This window comes from Anomalospiza imberbis, chromosome 6 (assembly GCF_031753505.1).
Source record: "Anomalospiza imberbis isolate Cuckoo-Finch-1a 21T00152 chromosome 6, ASM3175350v1, whole genome shotgun sequence".
NCBI lineage: Eukaryota > Metazoa > Chordata > Aves > Passeriformes > Viduidae > Anomalospiza > Anomalospiza imberbis.
Window position 1 is genome coordinate 20,417,108 of NC_089686.1, and position 18,208 is coordinate 20,435,315.

General features: G+C 33.2%; 1 protein-coding gene across 12 annotated transcripts in view; it reads left to right on the forward strand.

Annotated features, from left to right (window-relative positions):
* The window catches only part of CEP128 (centrosomal protein 128), a 212,053-nt gene that overhangs the window by 19,864 nt on the left and 173,981 nt on the right, over positions 1-18,208 (forward strand). For 11 of the 12 annotated variants that reach the window (XR_010999883.1, XR_010999880.1, XR_010999881.1 and 8 more), the window contains exons 10-15: positions 2,743-2,829; positions 4,307-4,381; positions 5,590-5,722; positions 7,489-7,649; positions 12,255-12,605; positions 15,789-16,439. Coding sequence is in view for 8 of the 12 variants with exons in the window: in XM_068192686.1 (XP_068048787.1) it covers positions 2,743-2,829; positions 4,307-4,381; positions 5,590-5,722; positions 7,489-7,649; positions 12,255-12,605; positions 15,789-16,439 (1,458 nt within the window). In the remaining 4 variants the exon portion in view is untranslated. The remainder of the gene's footprint in view (positions 1-2,742; positions 2,830-4,306; positions 4,382-5,589; positions 5,723-7,488; positions 7,650-12,254; positions 12,606-15,788; positions 16,440-18,208) is intronic. The other variant, XM_068192691.1, reaches the window with a different exon arrangement.

Here is an 18,208-nt window from a genome sequence, read left to right on the forward strand (position 1 = left end):
TCCCAAGAGAAAGCTTATATAGTGATCTTTAGTGGAGAAAAAATGACTGTGGCCCAAAACAACGAGAGAGAATTATTTACAAAGGAGTACAGAAAGGAGGCAAAACACAGAATTAACTTTTACCTGTACAATTTCTGAATTGTCAGTAACAGTTGACATTTGTCTGGCTGTGGATGACCAGATGTTTTCATTTCCTTATGACATTTTGATTAACTGCTTAACTGGCATCTACTGGTACAAGGCATGTTTCACAGTCCAAGCAGTGCACAGGTAGTATGTTTCATTTACTGTAACATTACTTCTTTTTTGCAGTATTTTAATTCCGGGGTATCTATCGATATCTCTATAAATATATTAGCTGTTATTTTCCTTAAAATGAAATGGCTATGGGCTGTTTTTACAATATGCAGAAAATAGAACGGAAGGTTATATTTATAGTATCAGTTACAGTAAAGGATGCATTTCTGTTTGAAATTATTCCTATTTAATTGCCTAAATATCATTCAGTGAAGTTGAAATGGCATATTTATTTCCATTATTTCTTCTGGGAATTAGGATGTGCTACTGATGCAGAGATATTTTTTGCTTTCAGCAGGAATAATCTTTGAAAATTTTACTAGTATTCCTGAATCCAGCCCAGCTGTAATATTTTCTTTATGATTCTGACTTCTCTAGCCAAATCTGTACATGAAAACATGCATGTTTGGTACTATGTTAATTTAGTGCCAAAAATAAAGTTGGCCTAAAGTTGACTGTCTATAACAAGGCTTCTAGTTTTGCTAGTAAAACTGATGGTCAATTGCAGTTAATAAACATCATATAATGTTGCAGAGAGATGCCATAATATATTCCAAGTAGACTGTTCTGAACTGACTTCTGGTCATTAAAAATAAACCAAGAAAAAAACACAAACCAAAACAAAACCCCAATGAACTTGGGTAATGCACAAACAGTATAAGCTAAAGAGATGATCTTAGACTTTTGTTCATGTTGCTTTTTGGGACTTCTTCGAAGAGCCTTTTTGAGTAAAATGTGTGCAGTGTTGAGTTTTATAGTTGACTGGAATGATAGATTTAAATACTGAATACTTAGGAAAGTACCTTAAATATGTTACAGTCTTCTATTACCTGATTAGGTATCAGTATGACTAAAATTATAACTCTTTATGTGGAATAATATTTTCAGTGGCATAGTTATGATTAATGTCTTCCATGGTCTCAGATTTTAATGTAAGCTGTTCAGGCAGAAGAGTAATACAAACTATACTGAAATCCTTATGTTTTCTGAGGTGAGGTTACAAGAGGGTGGTAAGTATATGAAGCCATTTATTTTCTCCAGAAAGCTACTTTTAAACCCAAAACTTCTTAAGCTGAATGCCTGGCTTCACTGAAGTTGATTAATATCTTGTATTCTGTTTTCATACACTGAAATTGCTCTTCAGTGTACAGTGAAGAGAAAATGTTCAAAAACTGAATGAAATGGCACAATTTATAGGTACACATTTCAAGGAAGATAGGAGGAGATTTTCCTATAAATGTAAAATGAAATTGCTGCTTGGGAATGACAGACTGGGAAAAAGAAATTTCTTTGTGGAAAGGCTATGTGTTTTTATTGTTGTTCTGTTGTTTTAGCAAGTAATTATGGAAGGAATAGATGTACTTGTGGTTCAAGATATGAGATGAAAATAAAAGATTTGTGCTCAGGTACCTAATTAATTGATTTGTGACTAGTGTGAAAAATGCTTGGTAATGTTGCACAGATAAAAACTGCCATTTATAAACAGTTTTAGAAATTAATGGCAAATTATTATCAGTAAATGGCTACTGATCTCTTTCAGCTGATGTTTCTAAATGATACTTTAAATGACTCAATGATTTTACTATGGCTTGAGATATCTAAACTTGGGTTGTTTATGTTGCAAATGTTACATGTCACTAATATCTGTCATGTCTAATACTTCCTTTGCCAGTGATTTGCTGTGTTTTGCAAGTAATCTTGGTTTGCAGAGGGACAAGAAATTTACATTGATATTTAATGCACTTTTATTTTTGTAAGATGGTTTAGAAAGTGTACATGTGATTTTTAGATACCTCAGTCTGAGAGGGAATGGGAAAAGTCCCCATGGATTTGTTTTATTTTTTGTTATTGTTGTCAAGGAAGGGCACATCAATGTTGGTAATTTTTGATCAGGAACGTTTCAGTTGATTCAATTGTAGTTCTGCGGCTTTAAGCGTCTGTCCAGATTCAGAAGAAATAATCTTTTCCTTTTTTTTTTTTTTCTTTTGAATTCTAACACAACCTTATGGTAGTGTTTTCTTGACTACAGTGCATTGAATTTCATAACATGCACGCTTTATATTAGAGAATATATTCTTTTTCTCTGATATGTGCACAGCTAATCTGTAGGGGATCTCTTGAGCCTTTTAGACCTCAATCTAAAGGTGCTTGGGGTCAACTTAAGAGTCTGGAGCTCTATACATCGGAAGGATGTTAGTGCTGCTTTAGACTTCGTGTTTGTCCCTGTTCTCTGCATGGGTGTGTTTATGTATGCATGAACTTATATTTGTCTTTTCCTAACAATATACATTGGCTCTACATGGAAATATTAGATGCAGACAGATAGCATTTGTCTAGATCTTCTTTCTTAAATGTATCAGCAGATTCTTTAATTTTAACAACCTTGGAATGATGGCTTCTGTAAATTTTGTGATGAAGTTTACAATATATTTTTCTCCTCTAAAGGTTTTAAGAAAGCAAGATGTTAAAGCAGATGAAACAGAAGAACTCATGAGAAATAAACTTGTGCAATATGAAAGTGAAAAGCACCAGGTAAGACTTAATTTTTTCCTTTTTGTTTGGTTTTAAATGAGTGTGTAGTGTCATCTGTTACAGTGTATGCTTCCTTTTTCTGAGAAACCAGCGGAACAAAACTTTCTTTAAGAATTCAAGGAGTGTGATTTTTTTCTGCATCAGAGGCACTGTGAATATAGCTATGCTCAGCTTATGTCTCTCTTTCAAAGCTCTTCAGTTATAGTGTGTTACTTCTAATGACTCTTCCATCCTGCCAGTCAGACAGATTTATAACTTGGGCATTATCCTTTATATCTTTCTCTGTTTTGTCTCTGAATTTGTATGTAGTCTGCTGTTGCTTATTTGCAGCATATCAAAGCAGCTTTTCTTCATCCCTGCAACTAACTTATGCTGGTTATTTTGCACCATAGTTATTATTAATTACTCTTACTGAACTGTTGTCATATTTCACTTTCTTTTCATAGAAAACAAAATTTCCTGTATTTTTTATTCTAGCAAGATGTTAGGGCTGAATTACACTTTCCCTAGTTTTCTTTCCACTTGCATCAAGTTTAGCATCTTTCAAAGGTGCTCCCCTTTATGCTAAGCCTTTATGTAGTGTAGTGTTTTATGTTATGTTGTTTCTTCATTCCCTTAATGTTGGTCCTGTTTACTTTGCCCATTTGCCAGGCTTTCAACATCCTCCTTGAGATTGCTATCTCAACAATAACAATTTCTGCTGTCAAAACCTCTATTTATTTCCCAGTGGATCTTTGAACTATTTGTGGAAGAAGTCAAAAAATATTTTGAAGCTTTTGCTTTCATTTCTTTTTTTTTTTTTAATGGTCATTGGTTTGATGACTATTTTTGATTACACATTTTGAATATTATGTTTTTAGGAAAACTTTCAGTTGTATGAAATTCAGGGCACTTCAATTTTTTAGTCATCTTTCTTCCAGAATAATTCAAATACATCATCTTGCACAACACAGAAACCCCACAGATTTTATCAAATACAGTTCTCCCAATGCGTGTCATCTTTAACACTTCTAGGAATAAACTATTTACCAAAGGTGACTTAAAATATTAAGTCATTATTAATTTTGAGTTTGAAAGTATGTTTCAAATCCAGGGGATAATGTTTTTGAAACTTTGTTAAAACTTACCTTCCTTTTTTTTTTTTTTTTTTACTTTTAACCCAGTAAAAATTTGCTTTTGTGATTTTGTTTTGGATAATATAAATGATTTTGTATCTTTATATGATATAGAATATTGTACAAAATTATAGACTGTAAATAAAATTATCTTTGTTTAATTTTAATAAATATTGCAGAGTTTTAGTACATATGAAGTTTTGCTTAAAATTTTTGACAAATAAAAATACTGTGTATATTATACCGCATTTTAGATAGATAATTATATGGATGATTTTGTGTCAAAATTAAATGCTAAAACACACTTTCATATTATGATGCCTACATTGCTTTTCTTTCTTCATCATCCTTTGAAATGAAAGCTTGAGCAGGAATTGGAGCAGTCCCGGAAAAAGTTGAGTGAATCTGAAGGCAGTAGAGAAGCTCTTCTGCATCAGGTAAAAATCCTAAGGTTTTCATATTAGGTTGTCTGATTCTTTTTGTTTAATATTCTTATCTCATCCTCTGATAACATTGTTTTATGAAGGAAGAAATGAGGTGTAGGAAGACAGGTTTAAGTGTGTATAATATGTGGACTGGGCTTGTTATACTTTTTCTGATTTCCAAACTTTTATGTGTATTTGTTCATATATATTAATTTTAGTAGTGATAGTAATGGTATGTTTTCAGTACATAAACACGTTATGTGAAATTTCCTTTCATTATATGCTTTAGAGCTACTCCTATATTAGTAATCATTGTTCTGCAAAGCATGTGCTATAATTGGTGTAATCAGATAAATAAATGACCTAGAAATATTTGCTACATTGTAACATGCAATAAAAGTAAATAAAGAAATACCTGAAAAAGTATCTAAAGTGTGCTTTAGATGCACATATGATTGAACTTAAAATTTGTAGGAATCTGGATTATAGCTTTAGAAAAAAGTCCTTTCTCCTAAATATCTTTCTTTTAGAAGGGCTAGTTAAAAAGACTGAAGTAACTAGGGAGGGGGCAATTGGCTTTGTCATCTTTTAGCATTAGTTATTTGACTTGAGTATCTAGCAGAAGTTTGAGTTAGCTATGCTACTGTTTTGAATTTAAATCATTGCAAATGGAATATAGGGTAACATGAATTAGAGGCATTTTTCTTCAATTCAGCTTGAGCATGTTGGATTTTCTCTATTTTCCTACATGTTGTCATATTTCTAAGTGCTATACTATATATGATAGAAGGAAAGGAAAAATGTGAAGAGCTCCTGTGTTTCTTATGAATAAATACATTGTATTTTTAAGGAGCACAATTTAAATAAAACATACTGTTTATTAAATTTGTATAGACATTTTCACTAGCTATGTGAAAAGACAATTGCAACATATAATATGTTTCGTCTAGAGAACATTACAACATATAATATGTTTCGTCTAGAGAAATTATTGCTCATCTATGGTCAACATAAATTAAAAGGTTTCCTTTAATTTTGAATAATCACTTTGTGGCCTGTAATTAGGAAGTAGTTTGTCTTTTTGTTTACCATCTGCAGTACTCTCAAGATGTATTTATAAATATTGCTTGTGTGTACCATTTTTTTGTGTTTAGTAGAAGCATGGTATTTATGGTTTTTGTTCTGTTTTTCAACTTTTGATGCTTGTGCATATATTTTAGATTGAGGATCTTCGTTCTCAGCTTTTGAGAGCAGAAGAAGACCGTGTAGAATTGCAACATCAAATTTCATATGCTGCTATGCATCGCCAGAGCTATCAGGATGTACAAGATGATGACAGGAGAATTAGAGCAGGTACAACTAATATTTTTAACTGGAGACCTGCAAGCTAGTTAGTAGGAGTGGACACTAATTTTATCTTAGAGCTGCAGTCTAATTCTTCTATTGTTTTGACAAGATCAGCCAATTAATTCTTCAGATTTAAGTTAATACGTATTGACACCTGAATATTAACAGACAAATAGCAATGACAGTTAATTTATGATAAAATATTTTGATTTGCATGGTTAAAACAAATGAGACAATTTTAGCAAACTGAATAGTGTTTTTACAGAAGAAAAACATGTATTATTTTTAAGTAATAATTTTCCAGAAAACTTGCATTTCAGTCCATTTGCAGTTTGAATTCTGCCATCTTGAAAATCATAACAAGAGTCATTGATTAGATAGTTAATAAGGCTGATGACTTTCTGGTAGAATTTCTAAGCAACATGTTCTTGAGTGCTTAAGAAAATTTTTCTGTATGATGCAGTCAGGGCTTCTGGTTGCACTATGTTAGAGTTTTAGAGTTGGAATAGTTTTATTTAGAAGACAAATACTTTAAACAATTTCAAGATATAATTGCATATTAAATTACCACTTTAGCAAGGTCTTCAATTAATTGCTAATTATCTATCTGTATTTGAACATTTTCAAACATAATCAAATAGGCATTAAAGAAAGTATTTCTCCTCATTACCATAGAAATGTGTTGCTCAAGGTAATAGAGAAATAGTTACTCTATTCTAGAGTCCAGTGTCTATGGGAATGTTTAATTGGTTTGGCTAATGACATATTTCGTATTTTTGTACTTCAGCTTCTGCATTATCTTGGTTTTTAAAATAGGACTCTGACTCTGTGATATACAAACCTCATAGAGAGCACTGGAAATGGGCTTAGCTTCAGAGAAGTGTAATGCAAAATGATAATGTCAATAGTTCTTCTCCAATCTTGTTAATGTATCTGCTTAAAAGTTAGTTTATTTGAAACAATATGCCTTTCATATTAATAAAAGCATATTTTAACTTTCCTATTGATCTTGTAAATCAAAATAGTTGTAAAAATATCAAGAAAATTAAAATGTACTGTAACTGTTAAAATATGTGCATACATTTATATAATTTTTGCTGTTGTGTTTCACCTTGCTGTGTTATTTCTGTTTCTTCAAATATATATGGGAAAAAGACAAGTAGAGATTTTTTTTCTTTTGCCTCTAGAAGTTATTTATGAGTAAAGACCTCTAAATTTCTGGTTGAGAGAATTTATACCTAACTCTTATCAAAACCTTTGGTTGTAGTTTCAGGATTCAGGCATAAAATTTGCAGATAATGTGACTTTCAAATTGGGAGGTATTACTCTGGTGAGATAAAGCCTTGGCCTTGAAGCTGAAGGCCAAATTTCATTTACACCTTTACACCAGAACTTTCCCACTGCTTCTTCCATCCTGTTTTATTTTATTCAGTTTTGCTGCAGCTTTGGTTGGTTTTTTCTTTTTTTTTTTTTTTTTTTTTTTTTTTTTTTTTTTTTTTTTTTTTTTTTTTTTTTTTTGAGGGAGCAGCTGTGTGCAGGGGGGAGAGAGGAAACCCCTATAAAATGATGGAAAAGTACTGTTTTATTCTGTAAAATGTTATTATCTTATGATACAGGTATACCATTTTTCACAGATATTTTGGTGAAAATCAGTAGTTGTAGAATAGTCTCGAGTGGAGAAGCAAATAGCCAAAAATTAAATTAGATAAAATTAATTTACCATGAGTTGGTATTTCTACTGAATGTGTTGCTCTGTTCTTACCATTTTACAGTAGTTGAAAGATATGAGAGAGAGAAGCAAGATCTAGAGAAACATATTTTGGAACTTAAAGCAAAGCTGAGTCACAATGCTGTAATGTCAGAGGTAGAAGAACTGAAGAGATGTATAGAGCGTAAGGACAAGGAGAAAGCACAGTTGGTAATGCACATACAGGTAAGTTGGGTTTTGTTGCTTTTTGCTTGGTGGCTTTTTGTTTTTTAAATAATTTCTCATCTGTTTAACCTTAGGTGATAGATTAGGGATTAACCTTTGAAACTGAAGAGTAACTGTCATGCTCACTATTTATTGTGTGAATCACTTTGAAAAGTGATTTCAGTTTGCCAACTTTTTTCTCTCCCATGTAGTACCAAAAAAGGTATTTGCTGTTGCCCATGATTTCATGGTTTGGATTACTTCTCTTTTCCATGCGCAAAGAAAAGTTGATCTGCTTTTATCAGCACTTACTGTTAATAATGGTTTTTGGAACTACTTTTATAAGGTAGTACTTACTTTCTTATTCCCCATTCCATCATTCCTCAGAACTGAAGTTCAGCTTTAAATGTTGAGATACCTTGTTCTCTGAGGGAGTGTAGTAGAGTAACAAAAGTAGGTCACAACTTTCCTTTTTTTAGTCATTAAATGCAATATAGTAATATTATCATAAGTAATAGTAGTCTTTATGGTAAGCATATAATAATGTTTAATGTGATTCTCTATGAGAAGGATAAGAGCAGCCTTTTGTACTGGAATTTTAGTTAGAAGACGTTGACCATAAAATGAGATCTAAGTAGGCAGTAGCATTCTTATTTAAGTTGGGAAATTGCTGAATTTCTTGTTCTTGTCTAGATTTGTCATTGATAGTAGAATGCCTGAACACTAACAGTTTTCTTCTGTCTTCTGTGACTGTCAGGAGAAAAGAGTTTATTTGCAAAACCATGTGTATTATTTCAGTAGTCAAGGATTTTGCTTTTTGTTCTGCTGTATTTTGGCATTCTGTAAACAAGAGATTTTGTATTTATTTTCTTAATGAAGGTACTTATCTATGAAATGGTATTGCATCACTTTGGAAATTCAAATGTATTATTTTATTTTTTGTCTTCATAGATTTAAAGAACTATACTCTTCAGTTTACTTTGGTTGCTCCTTTACCTTGTCAGCTTCTCTGCTGATTTAAATCAAACTAATACATCAAATTACATTTGGAAAAAAATAGCCTTCACAAAATAAGTTGCTAAATGCTTTATGAAATTCAGTCATTGAATAGGTTTAAAAAGACCTAAAATGTTTCTGTAGAGGGTAAGATGAGCAAAACTCATTTCCTGGTGTCCATCAGCATTTGTATTCTAGCTGGTCAATAAAACCCATGACTAACTGAAAACATTCTGGGTTTTTGTTTTGTTGTGCCTGAGAAACTAATTACTTTGGTGACAGGAATTAATGGGGTAAGAACCCACATAAAACCAATTATTTTAAACTTCTGCTTGTAGAACATGCTTTCTTAAGGGTCAGAATGATTTTATAATACTAATTTCCTGCCCTGAAAATACTCATGCAATAGTGCTCAGTTGGGGTCATTGTCATTTCTCTGACTTAGAAATCTTTGACTTCCCTCATTTTCTCAACAGAAAATACTTTGTACTTCTTATCTGCTTCCCACTGCCTTTCTCCTACAGGGGCAGTAACAGGAAAATAGCTAGTGTGTTTTTCTTTTAGCGAGACATCAAGGAATGCAAGGATGTGAATTTCTAAACTTGTGTACTAACAAAGCATTTTGTCAAGCCTGTTCTAACAGCTGCTCCTATCAGATAGTCTGATTCCCAGTTGGAAGTGACCAGTCATGTTTGACTTGGGTGTGATTTATCTTTGTTTAGTGGGGAGAATCTAACTTGCCTCTGATGTACATATGATACTAGAAATTTCTTTTGATTTATTCAAATGTCATTGTTTGCAACAATCTGAGTTGTGTGTGTTGTACATTTAGCCTCCAACAGTTGCCATAAAATCACAGTGTGATGTAAAATGGAGGGGATGAAAAAGGTTAAAACATATTCTTAAGCTCATACTTAGAAGTGTGTTCAATCTTAAATTAATTTTTAAATTTAATATTTATTTCAGCTGCTTTAGTTTCCATAAGGGTGCAGTTGAGATCTTCCAAATGTTTACAGCTATCTTAAATACATTTTTCTGCATGAAGCCAAATAGATAAGGGGCTGATATGACTAACTATTAAGATTTAAGTATTATGACTAAGAAATAAACAAAGTCCACAAATTATAAAGATGCAATACCCTACTTTCTCCATAAGTGGTTTTAGACTCTTGTGCCTAGGAACGTGTTTGATTTACTAATTACTCTTCATCTGAATTTGATGTTAGTATTCTTATGGTATTGTCCGGTACAGCAGTCAGTTTGTTAAAATATTTCAGTTTTTCTGAGGTAAAATTATTGTTTTGTTATTAATATTAGAATGCTTCAGTAATATAAGTATTTCAGTCTTATAAATATTGATTCATATTCTCACTAAAATTTACTTTTACTTTTTCTTCTACAAATGAAGCTATTAGCCAATTAAATGCCAGCAGCGCAAGCCTTTATAGATCAGAAAGAATTTTGAACTGCACCCATAGTAACACAGAAATACACATTTATTGTATGTAACTAGGAATTCAGAAGTACAGATCAGTACATTTGGGACTCCTGTTTTGATGTAGAAACTGAGTGTGGAGATACTTTTTCTATCCTCTTGCTTTACAGGGTTGTCTTCATGAAATGTTGACTTGTTATGATGCTGTTTTCCACCTGATTTCAACTGTTGGGTCTGTGCTGGCTTAACTCTTAAGCAAAGTGCAAACTCTTTGCTAAGGTTTATCTTAATTACACATATTGTAAAAACAAAATATTAAAAATCACTTTATAATGGTACATGTATGTCAAAATCCAATTTTCCTCCTCATGCAAATAATTTGTGTTCATAAATTAGTTGTGCTTCAAGGAAAATGTCTAAAACAAATGTTCCTCTTTTTTATTATACTGTAAATCAATAAATTGGAGGTTGATTTACTTCTACACAATAAGAGATGTGTTTACAGTTAATTGAACATTATTTTCTGTGTTTAAGATTAGACTCATAATTCATTAAAAAGTTTTTGAGAGCGGTAGTTTTGTTAATGAAGTGTGTACTCTGGGGAAATTATATATAAATAACTATTTTTTAATGGTGCAGCTTTGAGTACTACATCAATTTAGTCTGACATCCTCTATGGTGTCTCCAGAAAGACATGAAATAGGAAGTGGTAATAGCATATGTAATCACGTGACTGAAAAAATGATGATCCATTTTAGAAAATCTGTGAACAGTAAATGTAATATCTGATTGTATTTTATGAGGCCATTTTTAACTTCTGCTCTACTCAATTTAAATCTTGTTCTTTAAATAAGTATTGTAATATGTTTTCATTGGAAATTAAGCTTGTTTTGATTAAAATTTTGCTAGTTGTAGCTTATGAACTTATTTTGGTTATCTTTTTTAGCACAGCAAATACTATCCTGAGAGATTGGTGCAATTTACTGCCTCCCAGGAGGTGTTGGCCTGGTTTGGAAGGAACAAAAAAACCCCAAACTAACAATCTGACAAGGAGAGAGCCCTTACCAACAAATCCAAGTCTCGCTCCTTCCCCCTACCTTGTGGAAGCACCTTTGTCTAAATAGTCATTCTATATCCATCTGTAAAGTTGCCTGTTCTTTCATAGATAAAATACTTTTCCCTTGTCCATTCTGAATTGCAGTCCATTTATTTCAGGCTACATCCACAGGTTTTTTTCAGTCATTCTGAAATCTAATAATCTTTAAAGTATTTTAGTTCCCTGAGGCTTGGTAATATGTTTGACTGGCTATAGATCAGGTCTATCAAATTTATCTTTCATTAATGAAAAGGCTGAATGGTATGAAAGCAGTCTAAATAGGCCCAAAATGCAGAATACTACTGTGAATTTCTGCATGATGATCTCAGTAAAATACAATTCTGTTAGTGTACCTTCAAAAACTGATTTCTGAGCATGTCCTTCCAGAAGGTGTATGGACACTATTATTCCCGAGTTTCTTATGAGACTGTTCGGAGAAATTATTTGAGAAATGCAGCATCTTTTATTTTTAAAAGGTGTGTTTTCAATTTAATTCATTTTTGAAAGGATTATATATGCCTCCTACATTTTCAAACATCTTTGCACCTCGTTCTAGAAGCATTTACCAAGCTGCTGTATTCTCTTTGTATTCAGTGCTACCAAATATTACTTTATTTAGCACATTGTTTTCATAAAGGCAACGAGCATAAAACTGGGTAACATCTAGCTCATAAACTATAAATTCCAGTTGTTGTGGTGAATGCTGTTTTGTCCTTTCCACTTCTCCTTTTCCTCTCACCTGTTTACATTAATCTCCTTATATCTTATTATTTGGTTTATTTCTTATTTGTGTAGTGTGTAATATATGGCCAATGATTGATCTCAAACCTACAATACAGAAAAATAACAAGAACAACCAGAAGAGGAGCAAATGCAGAAAGAATTGAGTAGACTGTATTTTATGTCTTGTGTTGGAACTCTTTACCATTGCAGAGGGAGAGAGTCTCTGGGCTAGCAGGACTTTCCTTGATAGTCAAGAAGATCTTTTATGCTGTTCTTATTTAATAAAAATGTGATTTAATGTTGCTGTATATTCTTTGATAAAGTTTCATACTGCATATCCTTAGAGAATATTTGTATTTTGCTACAATGATTCCAGGTGTTAACATCTGACCTGGAAAACAAGGAGAAACAGCAGGAAAAAATGCTGGACCAGCTAAAGGAGATACAGAATTGCTACAAGGCTTGTGAGAGTGGACGTAGACAAACTGAACTCCAGTCTGCTGAGTTAGCTCAACAAGTTGAAGAGAGTACAAAGGAAGCAGAACGGTATCTCACTGAATTCAAGCACTCAGAGGCACTCAGGCTGGAGATTGAGAAAAAAAGAGAAGATTTGAAGGTGAGAGCCCAGGAAGCCATCCGCCAATGGAAATTGAAATGTAAGAAACTGGATCGTGAAGTTGAAAAGCAAAATCAAACAATCAGTGAACTGATGGACAAGAATAGTCAGGTAAGATTGGTGGATTTTTTTTTTACCCTTTCCCTTTCTATTAAAAATTAAGAGAAGGAGTTTATTTATGCAAACTGTGACTTAAACTGTTTTCTGCTTTAAGTTCTGGACCTCTGCTGTATAATTTTCAGAACTTTTTCTTTAAAAAATCAATTTGAAAATTGATTGTGTAACATTTCTGGGCTTTTTTGTTTGTCTTTCTTCAGTATGGCAGACCACTTATTCCTCTCTTTTTCCTCCTCTAGAGTTTCTCAGGAAAAAATATAGGTTTTTTGGTTTTTGACTTAGAAGAATTCCTTTATTTGTTCAGCTGCTGACACTGTTTTAAAGACAGGCACTCACATCAATGCTAATGTTTATCATCCTGTATCGGAATAATGGTAGAAACCACCATTTTTTGGCAATGAGTCTGTGGGTCTGTATTTTCCAGTGGCTGGGTCAAAAGTTGCTTGTTTCCATAGTGGCTGATATAGTGCTTAATTCTGTGCTGTGAGCTTTTATCTTAACTTACATGCTCTGCTGGTGAAGTCTATCATATTGTATGGCTTTTGTTTTACAGTGCTATACCCTCTTTTCACGTATTTTCTCATGGCATCCATCCAGTTTAAATTACTGAATGTGATGGGCTTGAGATGGCTCCATCCTCTGCTTTGTCTTGCTCAAAGATTGAGTTTTTCAAGGGCTAAATGGGATGCAGTATGGGATGTCTATTAATCCTGTGTCGCTTCTGATCCAATGATCTCTTCTGAGATTGGTACATGTATACAAGCATGGTCAAAGCAAAGGAGAAGTCACAATGGGGCTGTTACCGAGTTGAAATTAATAAACTCTAGCAAATCTAAACTATGATTCCTGGTGTTGCTATTTCTCTCCTATTGCCTATCATATTCCTTGCTTTTTATTATTATTTCCTCTATTCATGCTCCAACAATTCATTCTATAGTAATCTTGTATTTGTTAGCCCTAGCGCTTGTCTGGGAAAGTAAGATTCTCAAACATTTAAGAAGTTGGTCACTCTTGCCTAAGAAAATGGAGGTTGTAAGGAAAGGAAGAAAACCTAAATAATTTCAAAATCATGGATGTCTATAAAATGGACAAATAAGAAGCAAAAATAGAGACAAATTGTGAATAAGAAGCAGTAGATCCTATAAAGGTTCTGGAAACACTGTTCATGTAAACACGTAGGCTGGTCTTTGTAGAGGCACTTGATAACACTGTCCACATTGAAATTTTCTTTGTTATGTAAGATTCCTTGATATGGATTTTACCTCTTTTTATGTGGCAAGTATATTCACATGCTAAATGCAGTGGTTAAACTTAGGCTTAAGCTCCATTTAAGAAATGCTGTCATTTGTTCTTACTTTTAAAGTTGTGACCATCCTGCCAACAAGTTTGAGGTAATTGTCACTGCTGAAGAAAGTTTCTTTATTTTAAGATATGGAAGATCAAATAAACTGTGTGTCATTGTGAAAGAGAAAAAAGAAACAATGTTTAATGTTCTTGATATAAAGTTGGAAACAGTTTACTTATGGGGATATAATCAATCCAGATGCAGCATTTAGTATAAACTTAAGGTAACTAGATGAACATAATGTAACTAGCTTTGAAATGCAGACAATTAACATCCGAGACAAAAATCTGTAAAAACAATAAAGGAAGAAATGGCACTTTGTTGTCTTTGATTTCCGTTAGAAGACTTCAAAGGGTTGATGGAAAATTTTCAAAATTGGGTTGCAATCATAGCTTGCAATTTTGAGATTTTTGAAATATTGGCAGACAACGGATGCGCTGTAGAAAGATTGTTTAGGTTTCGTTCTTTTGGAGTTATTGGGATAATTTGGTTGAAGTTTTGCCCATGCGGTTGTCCTTAATGTTGTTTGACAGTGGAGTTTCTGACATCTTTTGAAACATATGTTCTTTAAAGTACGTAATGTAGAAAACATGCTTAAAGCAAGTAACTTATGGGTTGTAGTTTGAAATTATACTGAGTTTTGTTTTTGTTTGGTTTTTGGGTTTTTTAAGCCAAATTCTTCCAGTAGAATTACAAGATAGGTTTAGGAGGGTCATTTTGTTTGGTAGTTTTTTTTCCTGGAAAAACCCATGATGATCATCAGTCCGTGTCCTCAATTTATTATATTTGTATTTTGCTTTGTGTTTCTTATTCTTGATGTAATTGCAAATTGTTTTATTTTTAACTGCACACTTTTAACCCTAATTGCCTTTTTGTTGTGGATTGTTTCAAGTAATTTTGCTGTATCCATAAGAAGTATGTGTTGCTTGTGGAATTGGTGAAAATGCTCAGTAAAATTTAGTATAAAATTTATTAAGTCAGTTTAAAGATTGGAACAGATTGCTCAGATGGGTTGCATAGTTTCCTTCAGTGAAGATATTCAAGAACCATCTGGATGCAATCCTGTGCCTGTGTTCTAGGATAAGTCTGCTTGAGCAGGGAGGTTGGACCTGATGACCCACTGTGGTCCTTTCAAGCTTACACACTCTGTGATTCTGTGCTAATTTTAACATTAAATATATCAGTGTTGGAAAAAACACCCAATCCCTGAAGATTCTGGCAAAACAGTGTAATTTTTATTACATTTGATTGATTTTTATTTGGGAGATGATATTGTTGTTTCTTGGCTTTGATGCATAAATGAACCAAGCTTTTAACTGCTACTAATTCATCTACAGGGCATAATTTCAAAAATAAGTTAAAGTTGGTATACTTTCTGTGTAATATTTTGGAAAATAAACAAAATAAGTCAGCATATGGAATGGACTGTAGATAGGCTATATATGTCCAGTAGTCATCCCTGTATGCTGCTGCATTACTCTATTACCTCATTTTTGTTCATCTTGTTTTCTGGAGGAACCAATAAAGAAACACTTCTCAGTCTGCAAAGAGAGAGTATGAGAAGCAAAGAAAAAAATTAACCAGAACTATCCCTATTTGGAAAGCTATGTAATTTAAGGACAAGTCTGAGTTTAAGATTGCACATGATCTAAAGTGTGTAAATTTAAAGAACCACTGAGTACATTTGAACTGTATTTGTAGCAAGCAAAAATTTTATATTTTCACATACATATGTTAATTGTTCCATAGGCATTCCTGATGTCTAAGGACATCCTTCCAACAATTGTCTTTAATTACTTTAGATTAGAATGGATTCTTTTTTTCTTTCCTAGGCCCTTAAAGAAAAAGATGATCTCAAAAGTCAGCTTCTCTCAGCCATAAACCAAATAGAAAACCTACGGAAAGAGCTGAATGATGTGCTTACAAAGAGAGCCCAGCAGGAAGAACTCCTCCACTGTAAAGAGGTAAAACTGAATGAAATGGAGTCACACCAGGTATCTCTTGAAGAAGAGATCAAAGAAGTTCAAGGTACTGTAAAAAAATTGGAGAATGAGTTGAAAAAGCAAGTCTTTCTACAAAATCAGATGGAAGCTGAGAAGGAACACTTGAAGACAGAACTTGCAACTATTAACTTGTTTCATAAAAAAGACCAAGAAAGACTCCTAGAAATGCAAGCAGATGTAAAAAATTTAAGTGCCGTACGTGTGGAACTAACAAACAGAATTGCAGAAGAGGAGAAAGCCAAAAAGGAATTACTTAAGAGCCTCTCAGACCTCCAGAAGCAGCAGGAATCTAGTAATGAAGAGATGATTTCAGCTAACAGGCAGCTGAAGATGGAAAGAGAAACTCACCAACAGGAGTTGGCAGATCTTAGATCAGAGTTACAAAATGTGAAAATCAAACATGAACAAAATATTCAAGAACTCACAAAACTCCTTAAACAAGAAAAAGATAATGCAGAGGCTCAGATTAGAATGTTAAAGGTACTTACTGGGAAGAATTCCAATGTCAGATTTCCCCCCTCCTCCCACACACCCCACACACAGCCCCTGCCATTGAAGGATGAAGATAATAAAGCATGGGCTTTAAAGCACTTAACACACATGTTATTGCAGGCCATTGTAAAATTTTAAAGTTCAGGGTAAAAGTGTTATAGTATCAGTTTTAGATCAAAATCTTAGTTTAAAAATAGTAAAATAGATATGATCAAAATAAAAGGAAATGTATGATGCTGTAATGTTTTAATATGGCAGGTAGGTGAAGTCCCAGGTGACTGGAAAGGGGGAAGCATTGTACCATACAGTCACCCCAGGACACCATCTTTTAAAAGGGTAGAAAGGAGGTCTGTGGGAGCTACTGACCTGTCAGCCTTCTCTCTTCCTGGAAAGATCATGGAACAGAACCTTTTAGAAGCTACACTAAGCCACAGGGAGGACAGGGAGGTGATTTGGGATGGCCAGCACAGCTTCACCAAGGGCAAGTCCTGTCTGAGCAATGCAGTGGCCTTCTCTGCTGGAGTGACTACATCAGGGGACAAGGGAAGGGCTACAGATGTCATTTATCTGTAACGTGTTTGACACAGTGCCCCACAACATCTTTCTCTCTAAATTGGAGAGAGACGGATTTGATAGGTGGACTGTTAGATAATAGATTGGCTGAATGGTCACATTCAGAAGGTTGTGGTCAGTGGCTCAGAGTCCAGATGAAGTCCTGATGTACAGCAATATGAATGGTGTCTCTCAGGGATCTGCATTGGGACTAGTATTTAATTATGTAATGTATCATTTGTGACTTGATAATAATTCTTAAGCAGTTGGTAACATAGAAACTTTTAAGTGAAGATAGCAATAAAAAACCCCTAGGTGCTTGTTAGTAGAAGGATCATTAAAATCAAATATTTTGACAGCAGTACTTAACATTGGAGACTTAATTTTTAGTGTGTATATCATTATTTAAGTGGTCTGTCCAAAAGTGGTTTTTTTTTGGTAATGAATTTGAAATTAAGAGTGTACATTTGATATCAAGTAGAGAGAAGGAAAGTGTATTCTGGATGCTAATAAGAAAAAATAAGTTGATCGTGACTGTGTTTTTCTATGAAACAGCAAATCCTACAGTTAGGACCTTTTTATTTTTACTGATTGTTGAACCTAAACAGAGTATTAAAAAATTCACTTTCATATTTCATTTACAATTCCATGACTTCCCCAGAATCCTAAATCAAAATATATTTTTTAAGAGCAGAAGGTTTGAGGGAGATGGATTTTCTAAGATATTAGGGTAGACAAATTTTTTGGAAGTATACAAAATGATAATGCACAAGAGTCTCTTGATTGAGAAAATGTAAGTGAAACAAAATAGAAAATCATAAGCATATCTAGGAAGATCTGATGAGAACATGTCATCCTGCAGGTGTTTTGGTTACTTTTTGTCTGAACTCATCATTACATTGCATTTGGATTTCAATTTTATGGACATACTTTTCTTCCAAAGTAAGGTAAACTTAACATACATATTATCTTTTTTTTTTCTTTTTTTCTTTTTTTAAGTATTTTTGGTGTTAGAGTAGTGTTTAGGGAAATCACAGAAAAAAGTTGGGGTTTTTTAACCTTTTTTTTTTTCAAGCAGCTAAGATTTTGTGTCTAGCAACCAGCTGTCTTTTACAGTAATAATTGACCTTATTTATGCCTCAGCTGTGTCCAACCTTTGTAACTATTTTTGGAAAGGAGTATACATATCCTGTCCAATGATAGTT